The sequence below is a fragment of the Coffea arabica genome, chromosome 10c (genome assembly GCF_036785885.1).
Source record: "Coffea arabica cultivar ET-39 chromosome 10c, Coffea Arabica ET-39 HiFi, whole genome shotgun sequence".
Taxonomy (NCBI): Eukaryota; Viridiplantae; Streptophyta; class Magnoliopsida; order Gentianales; family Rubiaceae; genus Coffea; species Coffea arabica.
The window spans coordinates 53,958,039-53,974,225 of NC_092329.1; the positions used below are offsets into that span (position 1 = coordinate 53,958,039).

General features: G+C 36.6%; 2 protein-coding genes and 1 long non-coding RNA gene across 4 annotated transcripts; 1 reads left to right on the forward strand and 2 right to left on the reverse strand.

Moving 5' to 3' along the window:
• The first annotated feature begins 746 nt into the window (after positions 1–746).
• On the forward strand, positions 747–1,115 carry LOC140016009 (wall-associated receptor kinase-like 20). The gene has a single exon (XM_072068862.1). It carries the CDS (start codon positions 747–749, stop codon positions 1,113–1,115), a length of 369 nt encoding a protein of 122 aa, XP_071924963.1.
• Positions 1,116–3,938: 2,823 nt separating this feature from the next.
• On the reverse strand, positions 3,939–5,572 carry LOC140016010 (uncharacterized). The gene is made up of 3 exons (XM_072068863.1): positions 5,042–5,572; positions 4,564–4,792; positions 3,939–4,018 (listed from the first exon to the last, which is right to left on the reverse strand). Exons 1-3 carry the CDS (start codon positions 5,570–5,572, stop codon positions 3,939–3,941), a joined length of 840 nt encoding a protein of 279 aa, XP_071924964.1.
• Positions 5,573–7,251: 1,679 nt separating this feature from the next.
• LOC140016317 (uncharacterized) lies at positions 7,252–9,441 on the reverse strand. 2 transcript variants are annotated; one of them, XR_011822706.1, is made up of 4 exons: positions 9,108–9,441; positions 8,921–8,996; positions 8,506–8,826; positions 7,252–7,998 (listed from the first exon to the last, which is right to left on the reverse strand). It is a non-coding gene; the product is annotated as an uncharacterized lncRNA (long non-coding RNA). The 2 variants fall into 2 exon arrangements; XR_011822705.1 differs by lacking the exon at positions 9,108–9,441 and having other exon boundaries at positions 8,921–9,081.
• Positions 9,442–16,187: the final 6,746 nt, after the last annotated feature.

Consider the following 16,187-nt stretch of genomic DNA (forward strand, 5'->3'; position numbering starts at 1 on the left):
GCAAAAGTCAATAAACATGAATTGCCTTCGGTCAAATCATTCAATGCTTTTGAATACATGAAATTTAGAGGGTCCCACCGTAGTCCAGCCGGACCAGGGGCAAGAGCGGTTGCAGGGTGCAGCCATTCCTGACGATTCTGTGTATTTTGCACATCGCGTAACTTTGAGGGTGTTTGGATATCTATTATTTGGAGTATTATCTGATAAAATATTCTAGGTAATGAAATAATCTCTCAGATAACAAAAAAATGTTTGGACAACTTTAGTGGCAATTCTTCACTTTCCACGTCCTCATTGGCAGGTTGGACCACATGGATACATTACTTGGATTGATATGAGAACAGATAAAAAAATTTGCAGCCTTCCCATGCAGCAGTACTTCAGCTTCATGCAGCTCAGTGACCCGTATTTTGCCTTGAAGCTGCAAGGGTTCTTCCGCTTGGGCAAAGCGGAACTCGTCCAAATTATTTTCAACTGAGAAGTTAGCCAGACAGAGCAACTATTTCCTAAAGGGACATCAGGAATTGATCCGACGTAGTAAACCTCCATTTCCTGAAGTGTTTTTTGAATCAGACGATGCATACAATTAGAAGAGCAGTTGTTTCTTCGTCTCTTTCTGTGGAAATCTCCATCAACGTAGGGGCTGGACTTGCATTGGCTTTGGGGCTATTATGGACACAAACCAACAAAGGGTGGGGTCAGAATACTTTGTCAGGTGCTAGAAAAGGGAAGAAGTGATCCTTGAAATGGGATGCTGTGATGAGCTCAAGCAACCGTTGATGGTTTACGAAGATGTCCCAAATGAAACCCCTATGGACCATTTACAAGGTTTGAACAGGTGGAGAGTAGCGTGGACTACTCGTCTCAACGTCCCTCATGCGATCGCTGAGGGGCTTGCTTACCTCCATTTCTCTGTAGTTCCTGCAAATAATCACCGTGATGTGAAGTATAGTAACCTTTTGCTTCATGACACGCTAAATGCAAAGATTTCAGATTTTGGGTTATCTTGTCTAGCTCATACAAAACTCGACCATATATCAATGTGTGCACGGCAAACTCTGAAATATGTTGACCCTGAGTACAAGACGAAATATCCCTTGACGGATACTCGCTGATCCGGGAGCTTCTTGTTTGTGCTGTTGGAGCTCTTGACATCTCAGGTTCATTATAGACATGCAATAGACCGGAAGATGATGAAAAGATGGCAGTGTATGTGTAGAGGTTGCAGTACAAGGAAGAGAAAACAATGGATGCAGTTGATAAATTCATGGAGCAGGAGGCAAGTAGTTTGGAGCTTGATACCATGAAGGCACTGGGGTTTCTTGCTATGGAGTGCTTGGAGCAACGCATTGGCTTGACAGGCCTTCCATGAAAGACGTGGGTGTTGGAGATTGAATATTTATCAACATTGCAGTCGATAGTGGCGAATTAGCACCGAAATATAAGCTACTTCACTACGTTTGGAGTGGCGTATTAGCACCAAATTGCTATCTTTATGACAAGGCAATTGTTTCAACTTTGGTAGTTTGAGTTGGAAAGCTGTTCCGCGTTGCAACTCTTTAGTAGAGAGCTATGCCACTTTATTTGGACAAATAGCTAGAAAGGAGGAATCAAACATTCAACACACAATACAAACTTATAATCACATTACACAAGTTGGCATGCCGTCCCTATCTTTTGTTTGGCAACATTTCCACCTCGAAATGTCTACGGCAGCTTGAACTAAGTACTCAAAGCATAGAATTAATTTTGGCCGAAGAATATTTGCATCCTCTTCCACATTGAACCTATTAAGTTGCACAACTTCCATAGATTCACCGAGGCGTTTATTAGTTGGCCATTGCTATGTTCCAACATCTACTGCCTTCGCTGACAGGTGTCAAACCTGTGCAATAACAATTAATAAAACCTAACTACCACCTAAAGCAGTCAATAATCAATTCGAGTACTGGAGCAGGGACTCTAGGTGTGCAATGGGTTACTTGATTCACCCTGTTCCCGAAGAGTTTGCTTAATCCGATATATCTGAATTAATTATTTAACTGGGTTCACTAACTAGTAGACAGTGATAAGCAGGGTCGTCTCCTCAGGGACTGGAGAAAAATTTATTTCCTTTCAAATCAAGATTAATGGGGGGTTTTTGGGATTAAATGCCAACTAAACAAATTAAATTCAGAAAATAATTAATTCGAAGAAATAACTAAGAGAAACTCTAGCCAAGGGTACACTTCAGAAATGGTTCATGCAACTGATCATTGATTCAAAGGTAATTTCAACATTTATTTAATAGATTGGTTATAGTTGCCATACACGCGATAAACAACCAGTCTTTCCTTAATTTCTCGATAGTCAAGGTACGGCCGTTGACTATTTCTCTAACCCAAAAATAATTTTAGGTACGACCGTAGAATTTAATTTCTGGTTTGCATTAAGCCTTAGAAAGATCCAATCCTAACTAACAAACACGCTACGAGGGTTCGTTTAAGTTAGATCACATATTCTCCTGACATAAACCCAATCACGCCAGTTGCTACTGAGATAGAGATAACGAACAAGTACGGCTTCAATTACCCCTATTTAGCAAAATAGCCTATATAAACAATTAATTATTGCGCACTAATCAACCATACATAAGGCTATAACAATTAGAAACAGGAAATATATAAATATTAATAAATGAAGGAAATAGTTAAAATAAATTCGATCTCACAGTAATTGCCGAACCAAATCATCAGTTGTCCCATTGACTAGAATTAGGGGTTTAGTTTCCCATTAGTGAACAGGCCATGCGAACGCAGTTGACAAGGGCCGCCAATTCTTGCGTTGAGAATCGGTCAACCGAGAGAGTTAGAAAAGAGCGAGAGGAATCGATCTGCAGTTGTTTCTCACCAAGCAAAGAAATTGTCTGATGCTCTCTCCATTAATTCGGTCAAAATGAAAGAGTAAAGTAAGTGCCAAATGGTCAACAATGGTGGCCCATATTGGTCCCTCACAAAACAAACATATGAGAGAAAGGTTTCAATTTCTTCTTTTGTTCTTCCAATTTCGGTCAACCAAACTTAGAATTTTAGTTTTTCAAGTCCACAAGAGATGGAAAACAAAAGTACAGAAGTCAAGAATGGTGGCTCTTTGTCTCTGCTGATTCCCTTCAAAGCTGCGGCCCATCTCTCTTTTAAACGCATCGCCTCCCTGAAAACCTGAGCCAGGCAAAGAAAACTCACTCTCGCCTCTGTTGTCGACCGAAGATCCAGGAAGGGATTTTTCCCTATCGCCAATTGTTGTGTTTTTCCTTTTTTTAAAAAAAAATAAAATAACAAGACTCCCTCAAATAAAAATAAAGTAAAATCTATTACAATTAAATGTCTTCAGCTTCTCAAGCGGGCCCCACGTACGACAAATCTTCTAAATTTCGATTGTAAGCACTTTTCAGCATCCAGTCCTGCAATTGGCACCAAAAGAAAATATCAGTAGAATCCACCCAATTAATGGAAATCTTTAGTCGAATAAAAGTGCAATAATGCCCAAAATATTCCATTAAAATACACCCTATCACGCCTGTGTGAACCAGCATGCATTTGATTAGCCATTTCTTCTCTCATTGCCTTCCAAGCTGCTATCTCATGTGGGGGCACAACCAATGGTTGTATTTGTGGGTATGGATTACCGTCACCTTCGCCCTGTACTTGCATGTCCTCTTGTTCATATTGCAGGAAGTGTTCATCCGAGGGTTGAGTTTCCCTTAAGAAATTGTGCAATGCACAACATGCAATAACTACATTGATTTGTGTTTGCATATAGGAATATGGGACAGGTCCCTTCAAATAAGCGAATCGTTGTTTCAAGACACTAAAAGAGCGCTCAACTACATTGCGAAGTTGGGAGTGACGGGTATTAAATAGCTCCTTCGGTCCTTGGCCTCGTCCACGTCCTTGCCCAACTCATGAAACACGTCCTCCTTTAAATGGTGCTAAGAATCCCGGCACCATGTTGTATGCCGCATCCACCAGATAGTACTTGCCTAAACATAAAGAAATTGTGCAGCTAAGCTTACAGTTGGCAGATTCAAAATTGTGAAAACTTTAAGGGAGGCCTAAGAAATTCTCATAAATCATATGTCAAAATAATTCCGAGTGCACAGGCTTAAGAAAGAAATGGAAGTGGAATACTTTGGATATCTATTTGTTTGGCTGAGAAGGATAGGACATGCATATGGCTTTGGAAAATAAAATTACTATGGGCACATATCCACAGTATAGGACCTGTTATTCCATTTTCCATTTGATATGAGAACAGATGCTACGGTTGGCAGTCTTTGGCGAAGAGGTACTACAATAAGAAGATGGGTTTGTATGATGTAATCCATTTGCTCATTTTTTTAGACTTTCCACCTATTACTGGAAGCACGTCTAAGGATTTATTCAATGCACAATAATGATAAGGGAGCAGTTAAGGCCTCTGCAGGATGCCACTTATAAGTACACTGTATAGCCACTGTATAGCTAGAAAACACACGTAGGTTCATGTTTGTTCAGCCCAACGGGAAATAAACATGTGCAATCGAACCTGGGGGTGGAATTGGGAAGTCAGTGTGCATTCTCAATGCACTTTCGAAGACCCGAGCATCGTGTGCGCTTCCCTCCCATCCAACATAGACATACACAAAGCGCATGTCATGGTCACATACAGCTAAAACATTCTGAGATTGGGTCCCATGTCTATTAGTGTAGGCCATTTGCTCATTTGTAGGCACCGAAGCGGGGATATAAGTGCTATCCATAGCGCCAATAGCATCCTGCATTTTGTTCGAGTAAATGAAATAGTCATTGAGATGAAGAATTTGACGATTGTCAAACCTTCAATTAAAAAATCAGATAGTTGCTATTATGAAGTTCTGAAACAGCAATTTGGTAAGAATAAGAACCATAAGCATGACTTGGTTCCATTTGTTAGTGTGAAAGCAAAATATATGTAAATGTTTGCATGGAAAAAGGTAACTTTTTGAGAAAAATAAATATGTTAGAGGAGATATCCCAACATTAACCTTAAACCAAGGATAATACTTGGTGCTATATCGTATTCTTGGATACATAGCATTTGTTTCTCTTGGTCGAATAATCCGTTGCGCAAATCTACACAGTCCCAACAATACTTTCACTACATTTCTGTGGATGGTTTCGGTGGAGTGTTGAAATCTCTCCGCCACTACTCGGGTACGCGTGCTATGGCTCAACATGACTAGAGTCATAGCTAGTGATTTCTCGATAGACACATGTTTGTGGGAATTTTGCGGGACGTAGTTATTTTGAACAAGAATGTCGCAAAGTCTCATGAAATTGCCAACTGTTATTCGACAATTCTTTAATATGCGAAGCGGGTGACCAAGGATTAGCTCTTTCACCCACTTCCAACCAGGCATATCTCCAGTTCGGCAGGGTACTTTGATTAAAGGCTCATTATATTGTTCTGCTTCAGGTGAAAATAGCAAAATTGCTGCACCATTGAGAATTGCCTCATCATCATTCTCAGAACTGGAGCCATACGAAGTTGAGAAGTTTGGGATGAAGTTTGCCATGTAGTAACAGGACAAATGTTGCTAAAGAATTTCGCGAAAGGGAAAGCAGGGAAAAAAAGCAAGGAAACTAGTGAAAGAGAGATATAATAGTTATAGAAAGCTGGTGAAAGCGAGATGGTAGGTGGATGTCAAATGCATGGTAGGACTCTATTCTCGCCTGATTTTAAAGGGCGAGTCAGAGTATGGAAGCCAAAAAACTGATGTAACCAAGGTAATTGGGATGCACATGGGATCATAGTTGTCTGTATTCTCACTCGTGAAGTTATTCTCTTACAAGTCCCTTTTTTAAAGATGTATAAGTCGCCGTGAAATATCCAATTGCTATCTAAAAAAACTCACCTTTCGATAAGAGTAAACTTCATAAAGACATGCAACAAAGGAACTATTCTCACTGACAGTGTGCAATTTAAACACTCTCAGAAGATCTCTTCTTGTCATATCAAAAGATCACACATTTTAGCAATTGGAGTTATTCTCTTTATATGCACAAGATTCGGGTTCCATTGTATTGTTCTGATTAGTACCGTTCCTGTAATCATGCACACATAGAATGGCATTTTTTTCAATTCTTTTTTTAAAGAACCAGGGAGTATCCTACTCTCGACAGCTTTGAAAAATATGCTATGGAATAAAACAAAAACAACACCTAAGCTTTTTCATAAGGTGGAGATTCAGCCTGTCCTTCATCTGCTCAGAAATGCAATGGATTAAATAAAATCAACATTCAGAAATTTGTTTTGTTGTTTCCATGAAACATAGCAGGCGTGAATGCCTATTGTTTGACGTATGAAAATATCTCAATTCCATAATGGCTGCAACGAATCTCACTATGAGTTGTGCAAAATAATTGAGGGCCCCTGATATGAGAGATTTTTGTCTTTGACTGTGTGCGATTAGGAAAAGATATATGAATTGCTCTTGTTCTTGTCCATCTCCAACGTCTAAGGAATCAGCCTGAATTGCTCTTGTTCTTAAAAGTGCGCAAAATTGAAAGGCCATAAGCCTGTAAACTGTAGTCTTCTTTCTCAATAGTCCATTTTTAGAAGGGGTTGAGACTTGAGAATTGTAGGAGGGGTTGGCCTCTGCAACTACTTGAACCCCTTCATCTCTCTACAATAGTCCAATATTAACCAATTTGTAGTCTCCAAGCACTGACAACCATGAATGCCCAAACAAAATAGCATACAAACTTACAGTCAGACCTTCACGGTAATTAGACTCAAAGATAGCCATGGCAACAAGGGAACCATTTCCCATGGTTGCAAATGGAAGTGTGTCCTTTTATCCATGTGGATAAATCTGTGGCACAATACAAATATAATAATTGTTGCATTCAAACATAGAGACAGAATTTGAATTGAATTTAACAAGCCAAATTAACAGACTGTATGGAGGTGTGGGCCTGTGAAATGACCACTTTTGGCAGAAGAATAATCTTAAATTACCTGTCAGTGCCTCTGTATTAGCAGCAGTACACAAATTGCCCTTAAATTTATGAAATTAGCATATGCAAATCGAACCAGGTTCAACAACACTCATGTAAATTAATGCCACGTCCAAACCAACATATTTAACAAACATGTTAATTTAAATGAATTAAGTTTACTCCAAAAAACTGCCCGTGGCATAAACAGCACCTTTCAAAATACTAAGCCAAGCATTTTGGGTCATAACAAATCTAATCAAAATCTGGTCTTTGATAACCATCAATGCCCACAGCATTAAACAAGAACTTACTAGCCGATAACGAAAATTAATAAAAGTCATGCAACAAAAAGTTAACAAGAACTACGGGCAGCCAATAAGCAGTGACAACTTCACTTCCCCTCCATCTTCGGGATGATGAACATCTCAATCGAGGTTAACTGCTCATCCCTACTGAAGCTAAGAAACAAAGGTCGAAACTCTTCATCCAGTAACTCCTTCAACAAGAACATATGCAGCCGCTTCTCCAAACCCAAGCTCTCGACAGCTTTTTTGGCAGCAGCTCTGGAATATTTCTCTCTGGACTCTTTTTCATTTGCCGCAATACAAGAGAATCTATTGAAATTGCTAAGCGCTTCTTGGTAGTTTTCAAAGCCCGCCTGTCTAGACTTCGCACCTCTAGATCCATCCTTCTCTGAGCTATAAGCACCACTGGAAATTGGACGTTTCCCAGGATTACTTTGAACAGGGCTATCTTCATCGTCTGAAGAAAGGAAGTGATGTGTAGGGTCAATAACAGAGCTTGAACCCACCTATTTCCCCTTGATATCACTACTATCTCCCCTACATCTCCTTACTTGGGGAGGCACATATTGCGGCGGGGGCTGTGCCGAAAACTGAGTTCGACTGCCAATGGCGTGTTTGCCACCCATAACCACATCCCATTGCATCACCAAATCAGCACTATTTGGGTGCTGGAGGTCCAAATAGTGCTTGTTTATCTATTTGGAAGAAGAAGCTAAGTTAGATGCACATTTTATATCCAGCAGGTAGTGCAAAATGTATAAGACAGAGCAGGAAATGAAGTACAAGAAACAAAATAATTCAGATGTTACCACGGCCTTCCAACTCTGAATTCTGTATACATAATCAATATGATCACAAAATAAAAGTGGAGAGCAAATTTGTAGTCTCAAACGAAACAATTAGACACAAGCTAGATGACCCTAGTGGAGGCGCATTGTTCTGTAATACACTATCAGAACTAGAGCAGCAGCAAAATTCCGATAGATAGTAGCTTTTTTCCTACTATGGCTTTAAAAAGCCTAATTGAAAAAGTTCTAATAACAGATAACACGTGTTCTTCCATTCTCAGTTTATGCTAAAAATTGGCATGTATGTAACCATTGGCCTTGAAAAGACTAATTATTTTAGCAAAATTTGTAAGTACTGCAGAATTTCATGTTAAGGAAATATAATGGAACATGCATACAATGGTTAAAAATAACCTGGTACAAATAAGCCCATTGCTCAGATCCAGCATGGAAGCATTTATGCTCGGCATCCCACCCTATCCCAATCTCTGGTTTGGCAGAATCTCCCCGGAGATGAGTGAACAACCTCCATTTCTCCACCATTCAATAGTATTTGGACTGGCATTAGCTTCCAGTGCAACCGAGCCCACACTCTTGAGTCAAGTAGTTAGCCAATGCATTGAAGGTAGCCAACGTACTACGAGTTGCCTCCCATTTTCCATTTTGCTGCCACTCCACGTAGATGCGGACATAAAGATCCTCCTCCCAGCAATGCCAATATTTTTTCTCAGACATCTATGGACAAACCAATAAACACATCATTCTTTTATAAATATGTTGTATGCACAATAGTAGATGAAATAAATTGGCATAGAAAATGATATCTTACGTCAAAGTAGTTTTGTAGGGACTTGTGAAAGTCGTTTGAGGCACAAGAGGAATGAGCTGTGACAGAAGAACTAGTGCTGCAAGGGGATTTTGTAAAACATAGAACAATTAGTAAGAAAGGTTCTACACATTTGGATTAGAGTATTGGTGCCAAATATAATTAGTGGTACAGCAGGGAGAAGACTCACCGACGCTTGAATTCTGAATATATGAATTGCTAGCGGGTATGAAAACTTCCTATACATCAGACATACATCAGCACATCGTGGGTGGTTATGGAAAAAAATTGACACAAAACAACCATAGCAGGTGTTCCATAAGTTCTTCATCAGACGACAGCAAAATTTAGAATGCTATCCAAACACAAATACAATCTTCAATGAGGGAGTCCCATAAATTACTCACACGGTTGTACCAATTTATGAACGAAGGGAACCAAGTTTTCTATTAGTAACTGTAAAGCATATTTTGTATTCTATGCGTAATTCTAATAAATTTGACAAAATTTCTCTCGTAGGCAAATTGTTTTGACATCTCAGCATAACTTTCAACATTATAAAGATCAACTAGTCCTGCGAATTGAAAAATTGAAGCATCAGGGTAGATAAGAAACTAAAATGGGAGAAAAATTACACACCCGTGAACATCAATTGATGATTCTTCAACTGTAAATAAATGCATATTTTGGGAAGAATGCCAGCCACGGGACCCTAATTTAACATTCATGCGATTCATCAAATACGCAGCAACTTGGAAGAAATGGGAGAAATTTTAACAAGAAGTTACCGAAATCAAAGATGACAAAATTGACCAACCAATTAGACAAGTGTTAAACTAAATTACCAACCGCTGTATGGCAGCTTAATGGCGTATTGCAAGGGCTAGGAAACCTGGGAATATAAGAGCACTTACCTCCTTCCTTTCCAATACGCTGGACTTGCTATCGATCGATGAAAGGTGAGATGAATCACATACTCCCGTGCTCCATATGCAGAGGCGCTTCTGTAATTGCAAATCGAAACCCAAGCTTCACAGATTTATAGAACGCACGCTGTCCCAACTTCTGCAAGCGAAGTGAAATTTGCTATCACTTCATGGCAGAGGAATCAATTCCTTCGGCGTGTTGGTAGCAGTAGACTCAGTCTTGTTGATAGTTTCAAATTGCCTTTATGATGTAGTCGTTGAATGGGTTGGATGTTGAAGTAATTGCTCAGCAAAAGAGCGGCTCGGCCGAATAAGTTTTCTGACGAAGGCTTTGATGGAGCAGCTTTCCCTTTGCTTTACTCAGACAGAAGGAGCAACGGTAAAAAATTTGTAACGGTAAGCCAATAGTGAAACACAGTAGAAGTGGAGGGCCCCTGACGGTCAAGACTTGTTAACTCCAAATGGGTACACCAGGCATATGTCCACGTGGGCTACACTACAAGCATCAACTAGATTTGGTTTTGACCATAATTTCTATGCTGGAACATACGAGACGGAATGTACACGCATATTATTTTAGTCTACTTTTTGTTATCCAAACACCAATTTGACATATTTTTTGGAATAAGGCAAAAAATGCCTATCCAAACAAAGTATTTGTTTTCATACGACGTAACTTTATTTACACAACATGTAACTTTAGAACAAATTTTTATGGGTTTCACACACGTTAAAAATGAGATACGTGAAGTAATCTGGATCGTACAATTTTTTGAGGCCAAATCTTGACCCTTTACAGCTCAGGAGCGGTACACCTGATGACCGCTCCTGCCCCTCATCCAGTCCAGCTTTAGTTGTATGATTCAATTGTTTCTTCATGCTATTTTGGTTGGCTGATTCCCTACTTTTACTGTTTTACATCTGGAGAATTCGACTTAGCTTACTATGACTAGTTGGCACGTGTTTCATGATCATAATTGATTGTCAAGTAGTTTGTCCTTTTTTTCTCAAACATAAAGCCAAAATATTTTCTTTTGCTGTGACTTTTCATTATGCCTTTGTAGCTCAATTGTTTACAATTGGACTCTTTGACTTGCTTTCTTGTTTGAGAAATAATACAAGGAAATTAGGGTTTTTTTAATTTAAGTAAACCTTCATAAAGTTAAATAAGACATTTAAACCCTATAAAATCCACATGTTTGGCCCACTACATATATAATTTTATAAGACATTATGGACTTAAAAAATATTTTGGGTTTAAATGATAAATTTGGATCAAATTATGGATATGAATTTTTGTTCCAATAAGTCTTGATCCAATTGACTGGTTTGACCACGTTTTGACCAGAATTGACCAAAGTTGACTTTGATTAAAACTTTTGTTGAATTTGGATAATTTTAAATTTGAATATTGGTATGATTATATATGTTTTGGAATAAATTAATTGAAATAATATGCCACCAAAGTGACCTCTATTATGAAAATAATTTATTTTAAAATATAACTAGTTGGCTACTTGTAATTTTATAAATATTGATCGGCCCAAAGGAATGTCAATATTTAATAAAATTACATGTGCACTTGTGGTAATAAATACGTGATAATTATTTGAATTTTTTTCAAGTGATTTATAAATTGGCTCAAAAGAAAATTTATTTTTTGACATGTTATTATTATCAGTATTTATTACTACACCAAAACATCATTTAAAAGTTAATACTTTTGTCCAAAAATAAAATATTAATGGAACATCGGTATCTTGAGATGGTGTTACCTTTATTTAAATTTATTATTATTTTGGTTTATGTGAATTTGTTTTAATTATTTAATATTTTCTATTCAATTGCAAATGATTTTACGAATATTACTACCAACATCAATAATATTCCTATGTTAAATGGCACAAACTTCAAATTCTAAAAAGAAAATCTCTTGATAGTACTTGGAGTAATGAATCTCGATCTTGCGTTAAGGGATGACTCTCCCCCACCTCTTACAGATCAGAGTATCTCTGATGAAAAGAGAAATAATGAAAGGTGGGAAAGATCGAATCGCTTGTATCTGATGATCATTAAAAAGGCCGTTCCAAAAGCATTCAGAGGAACAATGTCAGAAACGACAGTAACCGCTAAAGAGTTCCTTCAAGACATTGAAAAAATGTTTGTCAAGAATGAAAATGCTAAAATTAGTACGCTCTTGACACATCTAACTTCAATGAAATTTAGTGGTAAAGGTAATATCAAAGAGTACATTATGAAAATGTCTCATATTTTTTCAAAATTAAATGCACTTAAAGTGTTACTCTCTGAAGAATTACTGGTGCATTTGATTTTATATCTCTTCCTACACAGTTTAGCCAGTTTAAGGTGAATTACAACAGTTAAAAGGAGATTTGATCTCTAAATGAATTCATCTCACACTGTGTAGAGAAAGAGGAGGTTGAAGCAAGATTAGATAGAAAGTGCCCATCTAGTGTCAACCACTAATAATAAAAATAAGGGATTTAAAAAAAAAGAAGGAAAAAGGAGCTGCAAGTACAGTGCCACAAAAGAAACAACAAAAGAAATCAGATGATTAGAGAAAGAATAGTTGTTTCTTCTGTGAAGTTGAATGACATAAAAAGAAGCATTGCACCAACTATCACACTTGGCGTGCTAAGAAATGTATGCTTTTTAATTTGGTTTGTTCAAAAGTTAATTTAATTTTGGTACCTAAACACACATGGTAATTAGATTCTGGTGCAACAACTCACATCAGTGTGTTTGTACAGGGTTGTATGAATTGTCGAAAGTCTAATGATAATGAAAGATATATCTACATGAGCGATGACAAAACAGTTCAAATTGAGACAATTGGAGTTTTTTATTATTGTTAAAGATCGAATTTTATTTGGATCTCAATGAAACATTTGTTGTACCGTCTTTTTGATGGAATTTAATTTCTATTTTTGCTTTGGACAAATTTGGTTATTTTTGTTCATTTGAAAATGAAAATTTTGAATTGTTTCATGATTCAAAATTAGTTGGCTCTAATTCTTTAACGCACTACAATAATCTATATTTAATTGATACAATTGACTCATTTAATGAATCTCTGCAATTGAGTACTAGAGGAGTAAAGAGAAAATTAACCAATGATAATTCAACCGTATTATGGCACAAGAGATTGGTACATATCTCCAAACGGAGAATGAAAAGACTTGTGTCAAATGAAATTTTTGACCCCTTGAATTTACAAATTTTGATGATTATATTAACTGTATAAAGAAAAAAACAAACCAATAAAAGGAGAATTAAAACCAATAGGTCTTTAGACGTCTTAGAACTTATACATACGGATATTTGTGGACCTTTTTCTACATCTGTTTGGAATGGTCAACAATATTTTATAACGTTCATAGACGATTTTTCTAGATATGGTCACATTTATCTCATTTCTGAAAAGTCACAATCACTGGACGTGTTCAAAAATTTTAAACCTGAAATTGAGAATCAACTCAACAAAAGAATTAAAAACGTCAAATCTGACCGTGGCAATGAGTACTATGGTTGATATGATGGTTCAGATTAACAACGTCCAGAACCATTTGCTAAATATCTAGAAGAATGCGGTATCATCCCATAATGCATTATACCGAGTTCACCCATTATAAATGGTGTAATTGAAAGGCGAAATAAAACGCTTAAAAACATGATAAAGAGTATGATATGTCATTCTATTTTATCAGAGTCACTCTTAGGAGAAGCACTTAAAACTGCAGCATATATTCTTAACAGAGTTCTAATTAAAACAACTATTAAAACTCCTTATGAACTTGGGACAAGGATAAAGCCCAATTTAAAGTATTTATATATTTGGGGATGTCCAACTGAGATAAGACCTTATAAGCCAAATGAAAAGAAACTAGACTCAAGAATAGTTAGTTGTTATTTTATTGGATATTCTGAAAAATTCAGGTGTTACAAGTTTTATGATCTCACAGTTAAAATAATTTTTAAGACAGGAAATGCTCGGTTCTTTGAGGATATCGAGGCTGGAGGAAAAAATATAGTAAGAGACATTGTTTTTAAAGAAGAATATATTAATATTCCCACAAGTATCATTGATTTTGTTCAGGATCTTATTCCTGAACTTGACCATGACATGACAAATCAAAACAATATCGAAAAATAAACTGTTATAGAAGAACAAACTCTTTCTCTCCTAGAACCAATGCCATTAAAAAGATCCACTAGAGAAAGGAGAAGTGCAGTGTCAGATGATTACATTATTTTTCTCCAAGAATATGAGGATGATTCTGGATTGATGGAAGATAATCCAATCAACTTTCGTCAAACCATGAAAAGTTTAAATTCTCAAAAGTAGATCCATTCTATGAATGAAGAGATTAAATCCATGAAAGACAATGATGTTTGGGATCTTGTTTCATTGTTAGAAGGAGCGAAACCCATTGGTTGTAAATAGATATTTAAAATTAAAAGGGATTCAAAAGGCAATATGAAAAGATACAAAACTCGTCTTGTCGTCAAGAAATTTACACAAAAGAAAGGTGTCGAATATAAAGAAACCTTCTCTCCGGTCTCTTTAAAAAACTCTTTTAGAATTATCATGACATTAGTGGCACATTTCGATCTTGAGTTACATCATATGGATATAAACACAGCGTTTCTCAATGGTAACATTCATGAGACAATTTATATGGTGCAACCAGAAAATTTTGTATCAGGAGATCCAAAAAATATGATTTACAAATTTAAAAAATTCATCTATGGGGTTAAACAAGCGTCTCAACTAGGGCTACAAACGAACCGAATCGAGACGCCTTTTGGCCTAATCGAGTCGAATCTTAACTTAATTTTAGTGAATTCGAACTCGAACTCGATGAACCGACAATTTAAAATTCGAGTTCGAACTCGACTTGATTTGAGCAAGATCGAGCTCAAAAAAAATAAAAAATAATTATTTTATTTTTTAAAAAATAAATAAAATAATATTTTTTTTTCTTAATAAATAATAAAATATTAAGGATATATATGTAATTTTACTATTAAAATAAAAAATATATACTTAAAATAAAAAATATATGTATGTACTCGAGCTCGTGAGTTTAACGAGCTTAATATCTTGAACTCGAGTTCGAACTAGATATCGATTCGAGTCAGTTCGAGTTCGATTCGAGCTCCATTTCAATTCGTTTGCAACCCTAGTTTCAACAATGGTATTTCAGATTTCATTAAGTGATCATTTCATTTGATTTTGAGATGAATTTAGTAGATGATTGTATATACCATAAGGTTTGTGGGAGCAAGTATATTTTTCTGGTATTGTACGTTGTTGACATTTTGCTTGCCAGCAACGATATTGGTCTATTGCATGAAATCAAGAAATTTCTAATTAAGAATTTTGAGATGAAAGATTTTGATGATGCATCTTTTGTTTAGGCATATAGATACATCAGGATCACTCTCGAGGTATTTTAGAACTATCACAAAAGGGATATATCGAAAAAGTTCTTAAAAAATATAGCATGCAAAATTATAAATCAAGTGATACTCCTGTGGCTAAAGGAGACAAATTTAGTCTTGAGCAGTATCCTAAGAATACTTTTGAGAAAAAAGAGATGCAAAAGATTTTTTATGCGTCAGCAGTAGGGAGTCTAATGTATGCTCAAGTATGTACACATCCGGATAGTGCGTACATTACTGGAATGTTGGATAGGTATTTAAGCATTCTTGGATTAGATCATTGGAAAGCAAGCAGATGGGTCTTACGGTATTTACAGAAAATAAAAGATTACATACTCACGTAACGGAAGTTAAATGAATTAGAGATCATTGGGTATACTGATTTTGATTATACTGAATGACAAGATACTATGAAATCAAAGTCAAGCTATGTCTACTTGTTGGTTGAAGGTGTCATATTTTGGAAGAGTGCTAAACAGTCCCTCATAGCATCTTCTACTATGGCTGCAGAGTTCATAACTTGTTATGAGCCATCCAACCATAGAATTTGGTTGCGAAACTTCGTCACTGGATTACGTGTAGTGGATAGTATTGAAAAATTGATCAAATTATTTTGTGATAATAAGTTAGCAGTCTTATATTCCAATAATAATAGGAGCTCGATAAAATCTAAACACATGATATCAAGTTTCTGCCTGTTAAAAAAAGAGTACAGAGTGGACAGTTATTGATAGAGCATATCGGGACAAACTCCATGGTTGCGGATCCGTTTATTAAGGGATTGCCACCCAAAATGTTTCATGAGCATACTGCTCGTATGGGTGTCATGTTATTAAACGATGTACAGTTTTAGTGGGAGTTTGTTATTTTAGATGCTC